Here is a 15218-nt window from a genome sequence, read left to right as displayed (position 1 = left end):
ACCTTAAACAGGAGGAAAATCCAGTCTGGAGAGAATGGGTTATAATTGTATTGCATAACACCTGCCTATAGCAAAAAAAACGGAAATATTATTATGTTGCTGTCACAACCTCCACAGTAGTTTGGCGTCCAACTTTCTGAATTATTCACCTCATGCTTACGTGCTACTTCATCGGTGAAATTCCTCATTGAGATTAGTGAAAAGGACTAGTCCCTACTAAGACTATTTTTAAAGGCAAAACCCTCCCCACCATTGAACAATTTACAAGGAGCACTGTCCCAAGAAAGCAATGTCCATCATCCCTGTCATCGAAACCATGTTCTCTTCTCACTGCTACCATCGGGCAGGAGGTACAGGAACCTTTGGTCCTACACCATCAGATTCAGGGACAGTTATTACCCTTCAACCATCAGGCTTTTGAAACATGGATGGCTTCACTCATCTCAATGCTAAACTGACTCCAAAACCTATAAACTCACTGTCAAGGACTCTACAACTCATGTTCTCACGTGTTCTCGTCATTCACTTTTTTATGTATTATTTGCATGATTTGACCTTCTTTGCACATTGGAAGTTTGTCAGCCTTTGATATGTATAGTTTTTTGTAAACTCTATTGTAGTTCTTTATTTTCCTATAAATGCCTGCAAGAAAATTAATCTACATGCTTTGATAGTAAATTTACCGTGAACTTTGAACTTTGACTTGGAGAGGCCATATATAGCAGAAGCTCCGCATTTCAGTAGGCGACTCACCACCATCTTTATGAGAGTCTAAAAATAGGCAAAAGCTCCTGTCTCGTTGGCAGTTCCCCCATTTTTTTTCAAACAAATATACGAAAAGGGAGAATAAAATTGATGTACCACACAAGATGCTGGAGGAATTCAGCAGGTCAGGCAGCATCTATGAAGGGAAACGAACAGTCAACATTTCGGGTTGAACTGAAAGTTAGAGAGGAGTTTGCCGGTATAAAGAGGTGAGGGAAGAAAAGTCTGATAGGTGAATCCATGGAAGAATGGGTAATAGGAAGGTGGGGGAGATAAGAGAGTGGGAATGGCACCAGAAGCTGGGAGGTGAGAGATGTAAGTGACAAAGGTCTGAAGTTGATGGAATCTGATAGGACAAGAAGGTGGGGCATGGAATAAACTGTGGAAGGTGGTGAGGGCAGATGGGAACAGCATATCATTATTCATTCTCATGCAGATTGATAGATAAATTTGGTTTGTATTCTCTTGAATTTCGAAGAATAAGTAATGACCTCATCAAAAGATTCTAAAGGGGTTAATCTAGTTGGTGCTGAAAATCCAGAGTTATGGGGCTTCATCTCAAGGTAAAGAATATTCCTCTTAGGACTGAACAGAAGAACTTTCAGATGTTATGCAATCTCCTGCAATTATATCTTTCATTTCACGCACATCTGCTTTTGTCCTCCAGCTTCTGCATCCATCACATAATTCTTCGAAACTTCCGCCACCTCCCACCACCAAACACGTCTTACCCTCCACTTACTGCTTTCGGCAGGGATCGCTGCCAATGCAACTCCTTTGTCCATTCGTCTCTCCCCACTGATCTCCCTCCTGGCACTTATCCTTGCAAGCGGAACAAGTACTACACCTGCCCCTACACCTCCTCCCTCACTACCATTCAGGGCCCCAACCAGTCCTTCCAGGTTAGGCAACAATTCACCTGTGAGTCTGTTGGGGTCACATACTATGTACACTGCTCCCAGTGTGGCCTCTTGTATATCGGTGAGTCCGAATGTAGATTGGGAGACCACTTCGCTGAACATCTAAGCTTCATCCACCAGAATAAGCGGGATCTCCCAGTGGCCACCCATTTTAATTCCACTTCCTATTCCCATTCCGATATGTTCATCCATGGCCACCTCCACTGTCGGGATGAGGCCACACTTAGGTTGGAGGAACTACACCTTATATTCCATTTGGGTAGCCTCCAACCTGATGGCATGAACATCAATTTCTCAAACTTCCAGTAATGCTTCTCACTCCAGGGACGTTATTTTCTACTATTTCTTATAACTTCAGGATGTTTGATAATTGGGCCCTAAAAGATGAGAAAGATATTTTTAAAATTAGAGTTGTAGAGTCATAGAACACTTCAGCACAGGAAAAGGCCCTTCGACCTATCCAATCCATGCCGAACTGTTATTCCACCTAGTCCCAAACCTGGACCATGGCACTCCCATCCATGTATTTATATAAGCTTCTCTTGAACCTGCATCCTTTTCTTCCACTGGCATTTTGTTCCACTTTCTCACCACCCTCTGAGTGAAGAAGTTTCCCCTCAGGTTCCCTTTCAATACTTCACCTTTCACTCTCAACCAACCTCAGAGGGAAAAAAAGCCTGATTACATTTTGCCTATCTATACCCTTCATAATTCTGTATACCTCTATCAAATCTCCCCTCATATGTTTTCAGGGAATAAAGTTCTAACCTATTCAATCTTTCCCTACATTCAGGTCTTCAAGTTCTGGCAACATTGTTTAAACTTTCTGTATGCTCTTTCAACCTTACTAATACCAATCAAGGATAGTGATATTTAAAGATACCTCATCATTTATTTTGAAGGCCTTTCTTTTCAGTTTCCTACTTTTTGAACATTGGAGAATCTATTTTTAGTTTGCAGGAAGGCTTCTTGCCACAAATGTAATCCCATAATAGTATGTTTGATGCAGGATAGGAATTGCAATGTACTTTACCCAACCATATCTGGTTTTATGTAAACATAATATATCTTATTTTTTCAGCATGAAGTAATTTGACCAGCTTAATGTCAAAATGACTTTATACAGACTTTGAGTGTAGCACCAATATGGAAGCCAGTTTATTGTATAATAATTCTCACTGTATTTCTGTGGCAGGCAAAACCTGAGACAAATATACCAGCTCCCTCTCCTGTTATTCCAAGGCTTACACTGAGAGTTGGCGCTGGTCAGGATAAAATGTGAGTATTGTATTTTATTTTAATTATTTTGGGTAATTGTATTAACTCCAATGGAATTTATTTTCATTGGAGTAAAATTTGCAGTTTAGTACTTCAATTTCCTTCCTGTAGCTATTTGGCACAGATCAGGATATGATGTGAATATTGTATTTTGTAAAATTATTTAGAGTAATTGTTCTTTGCATTAACATGAACTTCAATGGAATTTATTTTCAGGAGTAAAATTTATAGTTTATAACTCTAATTTTCTCCCTGAAGCTATAATGCAGAACACAGATATCTATTTCTGATATAATTGATTTGGGGCTGGAATTGTTGGGCTACATGGCACTGTATTAAGTGAATAAACTGTAGACTTATTGAGAAACGAGTATTGATCAGATTGAATAAATGTTTATACTCACTTTAGTGAACCCCTTTTATTCATGTGCAACATTTCAATCCCAAGTTTTTTATTGAAAGAAGTACTCCAGATCTCTTCAGCCAAGTCAGATGTACCAGCTTCAGTGGTAATGGTGGAGTGGTTTGGAAAGGCAGACAGTTGTATGGATAGACATGAAAAATTAAAGAACAAATTTTTAATGTGCTTCCAATATTAAAACAAATGCATGCAAAGTTGAAGTAAGTAAGAGGATTGGAACCGCATGTGATAATTTGTTATGTTATTTAGCCAAAGTTTGTTTTTTTTTTACTGTCTTTGTAATTTGTTATCACTCTGCAATATTATTTGGAACCAAACCATTTATTGGAATCCAGTTTCTATTTCATTGACTCCTTGACTAAAGACGGAGGAACGTTCAACAACTTCAGCATCTCATGGGTCACGAAGTCTGTCTCTGAATACTTAATATGTTGTTTGAAAATTTAATCACTTGGGAAAAGGGATGACTTTCGTCTTTTGGGTTAGGATTAGTAAGTTGTGGACATGTTATGGTGGCACTGGAAGTACGGTGACTCTTAAGGGCTGCCCCTAGCACAAATGTGTTGGTCATTGACGCATTTCACATTATATTTCCACATACATTACTGTGCAAAATCCTTAGGCACATACAATTAATATAGTTAGGGTGCTTAAGACTTTTGCACAGTACTGTAGTTAATAATAGGTTAATGGCTCCGTCTGTCTAAGTAGACAATGGATACGCCCAGATTAGGATTCAGTTGGGTGTGGAACAGCGTCGGCTGTGGCTGAATAAGCCGATTCTTGAGCGGCAGTCCTTGGCACAGCTGCTGCACACGAAGGCTGATAGCTGTGGCAGGGTTGTGACTAACGCAGCTTTCCTTCTCTCTCTTCTGTTGCACCACAGTCAAGTTTGTTTCTCCTCTGCATTGATAATGCCTGTACGTACAGCCTGTCGCCAAGTGCAGCGATTTGCAACTGTCTCGTCCCGGGTGTCCACCCTGATAATCAGTAGACTTCAGGTCACGTTTACAAACATCCCTGTAACGCAACAGTGGGCACCCTATGTGGTGAGTTCTCCGTATAGGATGTCCTTGGGGATGCGGCCATCCTACGTGCGGCGGACGTGGCCAAGCTAGCGCAGTTGTCACTGTGTGAGAAGGACATACATGCTTGGCATGCTGGCCTGGTCCATGACGTCCTTGTTTGGCCCACGGTCTTTCCAGGAAATGCCCAGGATCCGACACAAGCACCATAGGTGGAAGCTGTTGAGGCAGTGCTCTTGGCGCGCGTAGGTTATCCAACTCTCGCTGCCATAGAGAAGAGTACTCAGTACGCAGTCTCTGTACACTGCAGTCTTTTTGGCTGCGGTGAGCTTGTTGTTTTTCCACGCTCTCTTTTTTTCAGCTTGGCCACAGCAGCAGTGGCTTTCCCTATTCGCCTGTTGAGCTCTGGATCAAGGGACAGGTTGCTGGAGACTGTTGATCCTAGGTAGGTGAATTCATCTACTACTTGCAGGGTGTGGTGGCCGATGCTGATGCTGGGGACTCACTTGCTCACGGCAAAGACGGCATCCCTGCAGAAGTGATCCAGTTTGGGAAACCAGTGCTCATAAGCCATCTTCACGAGCTGCTCTGCCAGTGCTGTGAGGAGGAATCAGTTCCCCAAGACAGGCGACACACAAACGTCATCACATTGTTCGAGAATAAGGGAGACCACAATGACTGTGATAATTACAGAGGCATATACCTGCTCAACGCCATTGGCAAAGCGTTTGCCCGAGTGGTTCTGAAGCGACTGCAGGCACTGGCAGAACGCATCTACCCTGAGTCCCAGTGTGGCTTCAGTGCAGAGAGATCCACCATCAACATGATCTTCTCACTCAGGCAGCTGCAAGAGAAGAACCGGGAGCAGAGACAGCCTTTGTACGTTGCCTTTAATGATCTGACCAAGGCTTTTGACCTGGTTAGCAGAAGAGGCCTCTTCGCACTCCTGAAGAAGATCGGATGCCCATCAAAGCTGCTGAATCTCATCGCCTCTTTCCATGACGGCATGCAGGGGACAGTACAATTTGATGGATCATCCTCAGAGCTCTTCCCCATCCAAAGCGGAGTGAAGCAGGGTTGCATCCTTGCCCCAACACTCTTCGGGATCTTCTCTCTCGTACTGTTGTACATTTTCAGGACATCTGATGATGGAGTGTACCTACACACTAGGTCCAATGGCAAGCTCTTCAACCTTGCACGCCTCAGATCAAAGACCAAAGTGCGACAGGTCCTGATCCGGGAGATACTCTTCGCTGATGATGCTGCCCTGACGTCACACACACAGACTATTCAGTTCCCTGGCACATGCTTGCCAAGAGTTTGGCCTCACCATCAGTCTGAAGAAGACAGAGATCATGGGCCTGTCCCACACCTTCCCTGCAGTGCACCACTCTGGCCATTCCTAATGTCCTTTGCTCCCGTCAGATCTACAAACTTGCTCTCCACTCCACATTGACAAATATAATACTGTGCAATAGTCTTTGACACCCTAGGTATTTATATGTACATAATAATTTTACATAGTACTGTAGAAGTGACAAACTAAGCTAATCCTTAATCTCTGTCTTTAACTTTAAGCCATGCTACTTTGAAATGGGAATTCATTAACTAATTTCTTCTTTTTGCAGTAATATCAAATGAGTAATTCTCATTAGTTTCCAGTGATTAATAAAATCAGGGGAAAGTAGTGAGATGGAACAAAACAAAAGAGCATCGTAAATGGAAGCTGGAAATATTAGTAATTACCACAAAAAATGAGGAATTGCAAATGCTGGGAACTGTAAATAGAGCATGAATAAGCTGGAAGTATCTGTCTAATTCTTTAGCCCTGTTGTAATGCTCTTTCCATCTCAATAAATTAATGGCGCAGTTATATTGTAGACTGTTTCAGCAAAACTAAGCTCATGCCTGTGTATTAATAGAGGTAATTGATGCTCTGATGGGAATACTGCGCAGTTAGATTCCAACCTCTTCTTTGTAGGCAAATCATACAGTTGCTGGAAACTCTGTGTCACGACAGTGTTCTGTGCCGTTCTATATCTGACTCACAAAGATATTACAACTACTAAAGCTTAGCCTATCGCACACAGAAAAACTGAGAACATCTTTAGTTATTTTGTACTTTTAAGTGTTTATAACACATAGGAACAGTACAGCACTGGACAGGCTATTCTGCCCATGAGGGTCTGATCTTGATGCCGATTTGCATGAGTGAAAATCTGTCTTCCTGTGTATTTAAAGATAAAGATTAAAGATTAGCTTTATTTGTCATACGTACATCAAAACATACAGTGCAAGGTGTCAGTTAAGTCAATAACCAACACAGTTCGATGATGTGTTGGGGCAATCTGCAAGGGTCGCAGTGCTTCTGTCACCAACATAGTATGCCCACAACTTACTGTTATTGGAATGTGGGAAGCAAGCAGAGCACTTGAAAGAAACCCATGTGGTCACAGTGAGAATGTACAAACTTACAAGCAGCGCCAGGAATTAAACCAGTGTTACTTGCACTGTAAAGTGCTACTGTAACCCTTATGCACTATTCACCATATCCCTTCATTCCTTTCATATTTCATGTATATATCTAAAAGCTTCTTAAACTTTACCAAACTGCCTGCCTCCAGTGCTAGCCCTGAGTAACCCATTCAGGCATCTTCCACTCTGAATGAAAAAAACTTGCTCTTCACTTCAACTTTAAACCTCTCCCCTCTAACCTTAAAAACATGTCCTCAGGTGTTTGCACCCTAGGGAAAAGATTAGGACTGGGGTTCTGAAAAGATCCTTTTTGGAAAGACTGGTAGAGATAGTAGAAAGGAATTCTCATAGTGTAGATATCTGCAACTATTATTTTTTCCTAAAGTATTTTTTGACAATAGTTCCAACTAACAGCTAATAAAAATTAGATTTTTTTTGGCACGGCCAGTAAATTAACAGTTGGTATAATGCTATTACAGTGCAAGCAAACCAGTTAATTCTGTTGCTATCTGTAAGGAGTTTGTACGTTCTGCCGATGACCACGTAGGTTCCTGTGGGTGCTCATGGTTTCTCCCACATTCCAAAGATGTGTGGGTTATTAGATTAATAAGTCTCATGAATGTCATTGGGTCAGAAGGGCCTGCTGCGGTATTACAACTCTAAATAAAAATAAAATAAAACATAGTCATTTTGAAATAATTATAATTGGAATTAATTACTAATAGTGATTGACATTGCTTCAAAATTTGATTAGTGGATTCCAGAAAATTGGGACACATAGGGGCCAGTATACTTTGGTCCAATTAAGTGGCTGCCCCAATTAGTTAAAAGGGTATGAAAAAGATGAACTACTATTTAACTGAGTAACAAATTACATATTTAAATGAAATACAGAAAAAAAATGAAAATACTAGCAAAATGACTACAGTACTATAACACTGTCCATTAGTTCCTAAAATTTATTGATGGAGGAAATCATACAGTGTACGCTGCCACGTTCTTTTGCTCAACACCTTCTATGCTCCCTTTGAAAGGGAGAATATAACTACTTCTGTGAAGATCCTTGCTGCACCCGGTGACTCCGTGATTCTGTCTCGGAGACTGATGTTAGGCTGGCTTTAAGGAGGGTGAACCCTCACAAGGCTGCACGCCCTGGTGGAGTACCTGGTAAGGTTCGGAAAACTTGTGCTAACCAATTGGTGGAAGTATTCAAGAACATTTTCAGTATCTCACTACTATGGTGGGAAGTTCCCACCTGCTTCAAAAAGGCAACATTAATACCAGTGCCTAAGAAAAATAATGTGGGCTGCCTTAATGACTTGCCAAGTAGCACTCATGTTCACGGTGATCAAATGCTTTGAGATGTTGGTTATGACTAGAATGAACTCCTGCCTCAGCAAGGACCTGGACCCACTGCAATTTGCCTGTCACCACAGTAGGTCTACAGCAGTTGCAATCTCAATGGCTCTTCACACAGCCTTAGATCACCTGGACACCTATGTTAGGATGCTGCTCAGTGTTTAAAACCCTCATTTCCACAATCCTGATTGATAAGTTAAAGAACCCAGGTGTCTGTACCTCCCTCTGCAATTGGATCCTTGACTTCCTAACTGGAAGACCACAATCTGTGCGGTTTGGTGATAATATCTCATCCTCACTGGCACATCTCGGGCTTGTGCTTAGCCCATGGTTCTACTCTCTCTATACCCATGACTGTGTGGCTAGGTAGAGCTCAATTACTATCTATAAATTTGCTGATGACACAGCCATTGATGGTAAAATCTCAGGTGGAGATGAAAACGCCTACAGAAGTGAGATATACCAGTTAGTTGAGTGGTGTTGCAGCAACAACCTTGCATTCAATGTCAGTAAGATGAAATTGCTGATTATGGACTTCAGGAAGGGTAAGACAAGGGAATACAAACCAATCCTCATGGGCGGATCCAAAGTGGAGAGAGTGCGCAATTTCAAGTTCCTGGATGTCAAGATCTCTAAGGATATAACTTGGTCTCAACATATTTATGCAGCTATAAAGAAGGCAAGACAGCAGCTATATTTCATTAGGAGTTTGAAGAGTTTGGTTTCTCAACTAAAACACTTGAAAACTTCTATAGATGTACCATGGACAGCACCTTGACAGGCTGCATCACTGTCAGGTATGGGGGTGGGGGTTACTGCACAAGACTGAAAGAAGCTGCAGAAAGTCAGCTCCATCTTGGGCACTAGCCTCCATAGAACCCAAGACATCTTCAAGTAGTGGTGCCTCAGCAAGGCAGCGTCTATTATCAAGGGCCCCCATCACCCAGGGCATGCCCTCTTCGCATTGTTACCATCAGGAAGGAGGTACAGAAGCCTGAAGCCATGCACACAGCTTCTTCCCCTCTGCCATATGACTCCTAAATGGACATTCAACCCATGAACAATACCTCACTTTTAAATATATATATATATTATTGATATTTTTGCACTATTTTTAATCTTTTGAATATGCATGCATATCATCATCATCATCAGGTGCCATGCCCAGATTGAGCTTTGACTACCATAGCCCACACTCTCCTGTTTCGGGTCAAGTGGATCAATTCATTGGTGTTCATATACTTTCTGTAATTGGTTTAATTACTTTTTCTATATTATTAAGTATTACATTGAACTGCTGCTACTAACTTAACAAATTTCACAACACATGCCAGTGGAAATAAACCTGATTCTGATTCTGATTCTTTTGAGTGACTGTGAATTAACAAAAGCAGCACAAACACCTAGTGTAGATAATCGATCCATTATGCGATCCATTGCTTTCTTTGAACCTGTTTCATTGGCACTGTAGAAGGAGTCCTCCTGCTTGCATATAGGCAGAGGCTAAAGAGCAAAACTGAAGAGATTAGGAAAACAAAGAGGTAGTCCCAGGAGGCAGATACACGATTGCTTTGACTGTGCCATGTTCAAAGGCTGATCTGTGGATCTGAATGAATACACCATGGTTGCCACTGACTTTATGAAAACAGTTGTAGGTGAGCATGTCCCCCCTAAATCATTCAGAGTTTTCCCCTACCAGAAGACCTGGATGAACCAGGAGACCCACAGTCCGCTGAGGGCCAGGTCAGGGGCATTCAGGTCCGGTGACCAAGAAAGTTACAGGAGGTCCAGGTACGGTCTCCAAAAAGCCATCTCACAGGTGAAGTGGCAATTCCAGACCAAATTTGACTTAACGAGTGATACTCAACAGTTGTGGCAGGGCTTGAATGCTATCACCTCTCATAGAGTAAAATCAAGTGACATAAGCAACAGGACTTCACTTACAGATAAGCTCAATATCTTCTATGCTTGCTTTGACCGTCAAAGCATGGAAGAACTATCATGAACTCACATAGCCCCCGATGATCCTGTGGTTTCAGTCTCTGAGGCCAATATACGAGGAACCTTCATGAAGGTGAACACATGAAAAGCATTCTACCTAGACCAGGTACCTGGCCACGTGCTAAAGACCTGTGTTGATCAACCAGCTAGAGTGTTCACTGAAATCTTTAACTTCTCGTTTCAGCAATCTAAGATCAAGCATTTCAGGTACTGATATAAGGCTGCATTTATACCGGTGCCTAAGAAAAACGTGGTAATCTGCCTCAATGACGATCATCTAGTAACATTCTCCGGGCGCAGCGACAGCCTCTCCCCTCCCCGATAGGAGAGTGATCCCCCAGTAATGAAAAGGCAGGTAGCTGGCTCTCACCTTCTGCATTCTGCCTCTGCTTCCTGGAATTCTCTTCCTGCTCAGCATTCAATACCATCATCCCCTCAAAACTAATCAATAAGCTTCAAGACCTTGTGCAATTGGGTCCTCAGTTTCCTCACTTGCAGACCCCAGTCATTTCAGATTGGCAACAGCTCCTGCACAATCTCCATCAGCACAGGTGCACCACAAGGCTGCGTGCTTAGCCCCCTGCTCTACTCGCTTTACACTTATGACTGTGTGGTCATGCACAGTTCCAATGTTATATATAAGTTTGTTGCCAACACTGTTGTAGGCCGAACCAAAGATGGTGACTAATGAGCATATAGAAGAGAGATTGAAAATCTGGCTGAGTGGTGCCAAACCAACAACTTCTTACTCAGTTTCAGCAAGACCAAGGGGCTGATTATTGACTTCAGGAGGAGGAAACCAGAGGTCCATGAGCCAGTCCTCCCTGGAGGATCAGAGATGCAGAGGGTCAGTAACTTTAAATTTCTCAGTGTTATCATTTCAGAGGATCTGTCCTGGGCCTAGCACATAAGTGCCATTATAAGCAAGGCACGGCAGCGCATCTACTTCCTTAGGAGTTTGTGAAGATTTGGCATGGCATCCGAAACTTTGGCAAACTTCCACTGATATGTGGTGGAGAGTAAATTGACTGGCTGCATCACAGCCTGGTATGGAAATGCCAATGTCCTTGAACAAAAAGTCCTAGTCCATCACGGGTAAAACCCTCCCCACCATTGAGCACATCTACATGAAGCATTGTCACAGAAAAGCAGCATCCATCATCAAGGGACCTCCAGCACCCAGACCATGCTCTCTTCTCACTGCTGACATCAGGAAGAAGGTACAGGAGCCTGAGAACTCACACCACCAGATTCAAGAACAGTTATTACCCCTCAACTGTCAAGCTCTTGAACCAAAGGGGATAACTTTACTTTGCCCTTTACTTGAAACTTTGCAACTTTACTTGAAGTGTTCCCACAACCTCTGGACTCACGTCCAAGGACTCTTCATCTTATGCTCTCAATATTTATTGCTGTTTGTTTATTTTTATTATTTCTTTCTTTTTGCAATTGCACAGTTTGTTGTCTTTTGCACACAGTTGAATGCCCAAGTTGGTGTGGTCTTTCATTGATTCTATAATGATTATTCTATTTTGGATTTATTGAGTATGCCTGCAAGATGCTGGAAATCCAGAGTAACACACACAAATGCTGGAGGAACTCAGAAGTCAGACAGCCTCTGCAGAAAGGAATAAAGATTTGACGTTTTGGACCAAGACCCTTCATCCCAAAATGCAGACTCCTTATTCCTTTTCATAGATGCTGCTTGACCTGCTGAATTCCTCCAGCAATTTGTGTGTGTTAGTCTTCTTTCCAATGGAAATGCTTTAAGTAAGGTGCATGTATCATGTTTTTGTCTTATCTATTGCTTTTATCCCAGTACACCACTGAAACAACAGGTCATGCAGCTGATAAAGCACACATTGATCAAATCAACTAAATAGACTGCATCTAAGTGGAATTTGGCAAACACCATTTGTCTTTCATAATCGTTGCAAACTAACTGCTCCAAGTTAATCAGGTCAGGTGTGTTATTGTAGGTATAGGAGCTGTCATCGTACAATAGTGCAACAAAACAAAAAATGTAAAAGCAACTGTGATTTCAGGGATTACTGTATACTTTTGACTGAAAACATGAATGCTGTCTTCATGAATCTTTTCAACTGTGACTGATCTTAGGATAATTTATTGGTTTAAGATGGCCATTTAGCAGCACGCTTGAAGTTTGCTCAATTTTTTGTGGCATATGTAAATTGTGCGATAAAACCTTCAAAGGTATCATTTACCGTGCAAGGGGCAAGAAACCCATCTCGGATAGCAGATTATCTGTCTCAGGTTCTTTTGTGAGGAAGGAAATAGGTAACTGATAAATAAAACAAATGGCTTTTAAACAATAAATTCATCTAATTCCTGACTAGTTTTCAGTGATCAACATAATCATGTATCTATATGAATGGAGTGGAAAAGATGTTGGAGGTAATAGTGAGTGGGAATTAAACCAAAGTGGAAAGCTAGAAATATCAGTACTTAACAAATGGAATAATTGAGCAATATACCTTGGATACAAGCCTCTTGGCCAAACCAGTCCATGCCAACCACATCCACCTAGCTAGTCCCAATTTCTTGCATTCAGCATATATACCCCCAAGCCCCACCTTTTTATTTGCTTCTTAAATGACATTATTGTACTCCCTTCAGCCACATCCTCTGGCAGCTCATTCCATATAATCACTAGCCTCTGCATCAAAAAGTTGGCCCTCGGGTCCCTTTCAAATCTTTCCCCTCTCTCCTTAGATCTATGCCTCCTCGTTTTGGATCTCCCTATCCTGGGGAAAAGACTTTCAACATCCACCTTATCTCATAATTTTATACACTTCTATAACTGAGTTATAAAAATATAAAGCCAAAAGTCCAAATGCATATCTACCTATTAAAAAGGACCAAGCTAAGAAAATAGCCTGTAATTGTAATATAAATGCGGTCCTGTGTGAAATCCAACCTTATGTTTTCCATTATGATTATTTGAACACTGAAGATTATGAGATTATGTTCCTGTCTTGTATTTCACTTACATGTATGCAGTGTTCTTCAAGTATATATTTGTAGCAGTTGATGACTTGTAGGAAGGAATGGGGGATGTACAGAGGGAAATCGTTCCTGTCTTGAATGTAAGACAAGTTGGTTGACTTTGTAATGACGGTATTGCCGGGGGGGGGGGGGGGGGGGTTGTTTTAGGGCAGTCCATTGCGTGAAGTCATTTTGCCTGAGGAATGTAGTATGGAGCACCAAAATAAGTTGCCTATTTCAAATTGTATTTGTTTATTATTGTCACATGTACCAAGGTATTGTGAATAACTTGTTAGTGTATTGAGTTAAAACAAGGTAAAACAATAACAGTGCTGAATAAAATGTAAAAGTGACTGAAAAGTGCAATAGAACATAGAACAATACAGCACAGCACAGGCCCTTAGGCTCACAATGTCATGCCGACCCTAAACCCTGCCTCTCATATAACCCTCCACCTTAAATTCCTCCATATACCTGTCTAGTAGTCTCTTAAATTTCACTAGTGTATCTGCCTCTACCACTGACTCAGGCAGTGCAAACCACGCACCAACCACACTCTGAGTGAGAATCTTCCTCTAATATCCCCCTTGAATTTTCCACCCCTTACCTTAAAGCCATGTCCCCTTGTATTGAGCAGTGGTGCCCTGGGGAAGAGGCACTGGCTGTCCACTCTATTTATTCCTCTTAATATCTTGTATACCTCTATCATGTCTCCTCTCATTCTCCTTCTCTCCAGAGAGTAAAGCCCTAGCTCCCTCAATCTCTGATTATAATGCATACACTCTAAACCAGGCAGCATCCTGGTAAATCTCTGTATCCTTTCCAATGCTTCCACATCCTTCCTATAGTGAGGCGACCAGAACTGGATTCGGTACTCCAAGTGTGGCCTAACCAGAGTTTTATAGAGCTGCATCATTACCCTGTGACTCTTAAACTCTATCCCTCGACCCTCGAATTATGAAAGCTAACACTCCGTAAGCTTTCTTAACTACCCTATCTACCTGTGAGGCATCTTTCAGGGATCTGTGGACATGTACCCCCAGATCCCTCTGCTCCTCCACACTCCCAAGTATCCTGCCATTTACTTTGTACTCTGCCTTGGAGTTTGTCCTTCCAAAGTGTACCACTTCACACTTCTCTGGGTTGAACTCCATCTGCCACTTCTCAGCCCACTTCTGCATCCTATCAATGTCTGTCTGCAATCTTCGACAATCCTCAACACTATCCACAACCCCACCAACTTTTGTGTCATCTGCAAACTTGCCAACCCACCTTTCTACCCCCACATCCAGGTCATTAATAAAAATCACAAAAAGTAGAGACCCCAGAACTGATACTTGTGGGACACCACTCATCACAACCCTCCAATCCAAATGTACTCCCTCCACCACGACCCTCTGCTTACTGCAGGCAAGCCAATTCTCAATCCACCTGGCCAAACTTCCCTGGATCCCATGCCTTCTGACTTTCTGAATAAGCCTACCGTGTGCAGGTAAACAACGTGCAAGATCATGATATTTCTCTCAGTTATATCAGATAATCAAGAAAACACATCCGCTAACTCAACAGTTTGAAAAATTACTGCAAACTCTCTATTTTTATTTAAGTTCCCTAATATGTGCAATTTATATGTTCATCTTTGAACATTGTCTTAAAAATTAAATCTCCTTAGATTTGTTTCAGCTTAATTCTGCCACTGTTCCATTTTCTGCATGAAACACTCTCACTGTAAAAACCTTAAAGCTGCAATTTGCCGCATTGCATCGTTGTGTTTGCCCATTACCTGTGTGCTATTTACCTCCATTGAATAACATCTTGTTTTAAAAATCCTTCAATTTGTAATTCCCTCCTGGCCTCACTGCTCCTTCGGCCGATAGCCTTCTTGTACATCTTCATGGCTTTAATTCCAGTGGACTGCGCTTTGTTATATTTACTGTCTCCTCCTTTGTATTCCATCTGTGCCACCAA

The 15218-nt window shown here is 41.9% G+C and overlaps 1 protein-coding gene across 3 annotated transcripts in view; it reads left to right on the top strand.

The window, feature by feature from the left end:
- Nucleotides 1-15218, top strand: part of taf3 (TAF3 RNA polymerase II, TATA box binding protein (TBP)-associated facto) — a 236851-nt gene that overhangs the window by 187122 nt on the left and 34511 nt on the right. For all 3 annotated transcript variants that reach the window (XM_073066521.1, XM_073066522.1, XM_073066523.1), the window contains one exon: nt 2881-2963. In XM_073066521.1, the coding sequence (XP_072922622.1) occupies nt 2881-2963 (83 nt within the window). The remainder of the gene's footprint in view (nt 1-2880; nt 2964-15218) is intronic.

The sequence above is a fragment of the Hemitrygon akajei genome, chromosome 14, assembly GCF_048418815.1.
Source record: "Hemitrygon akajei chromosome 14, sHemAka1.3, whole genome shotgun sequence".
In the NCBI taxonomy this organism is placed as follows: Eukaryota; Metazoa; Chordata; class Chondrichthyes; order Myliobatiformes; family Dasyatidae; genus Hemitrygon; species Hemitrygon akajei.
The sequence above is the reverse complement of the archived record's forward strand: the minus strand, read 5'-3'. Positions and strand labels throughout refer to the sequence as shown.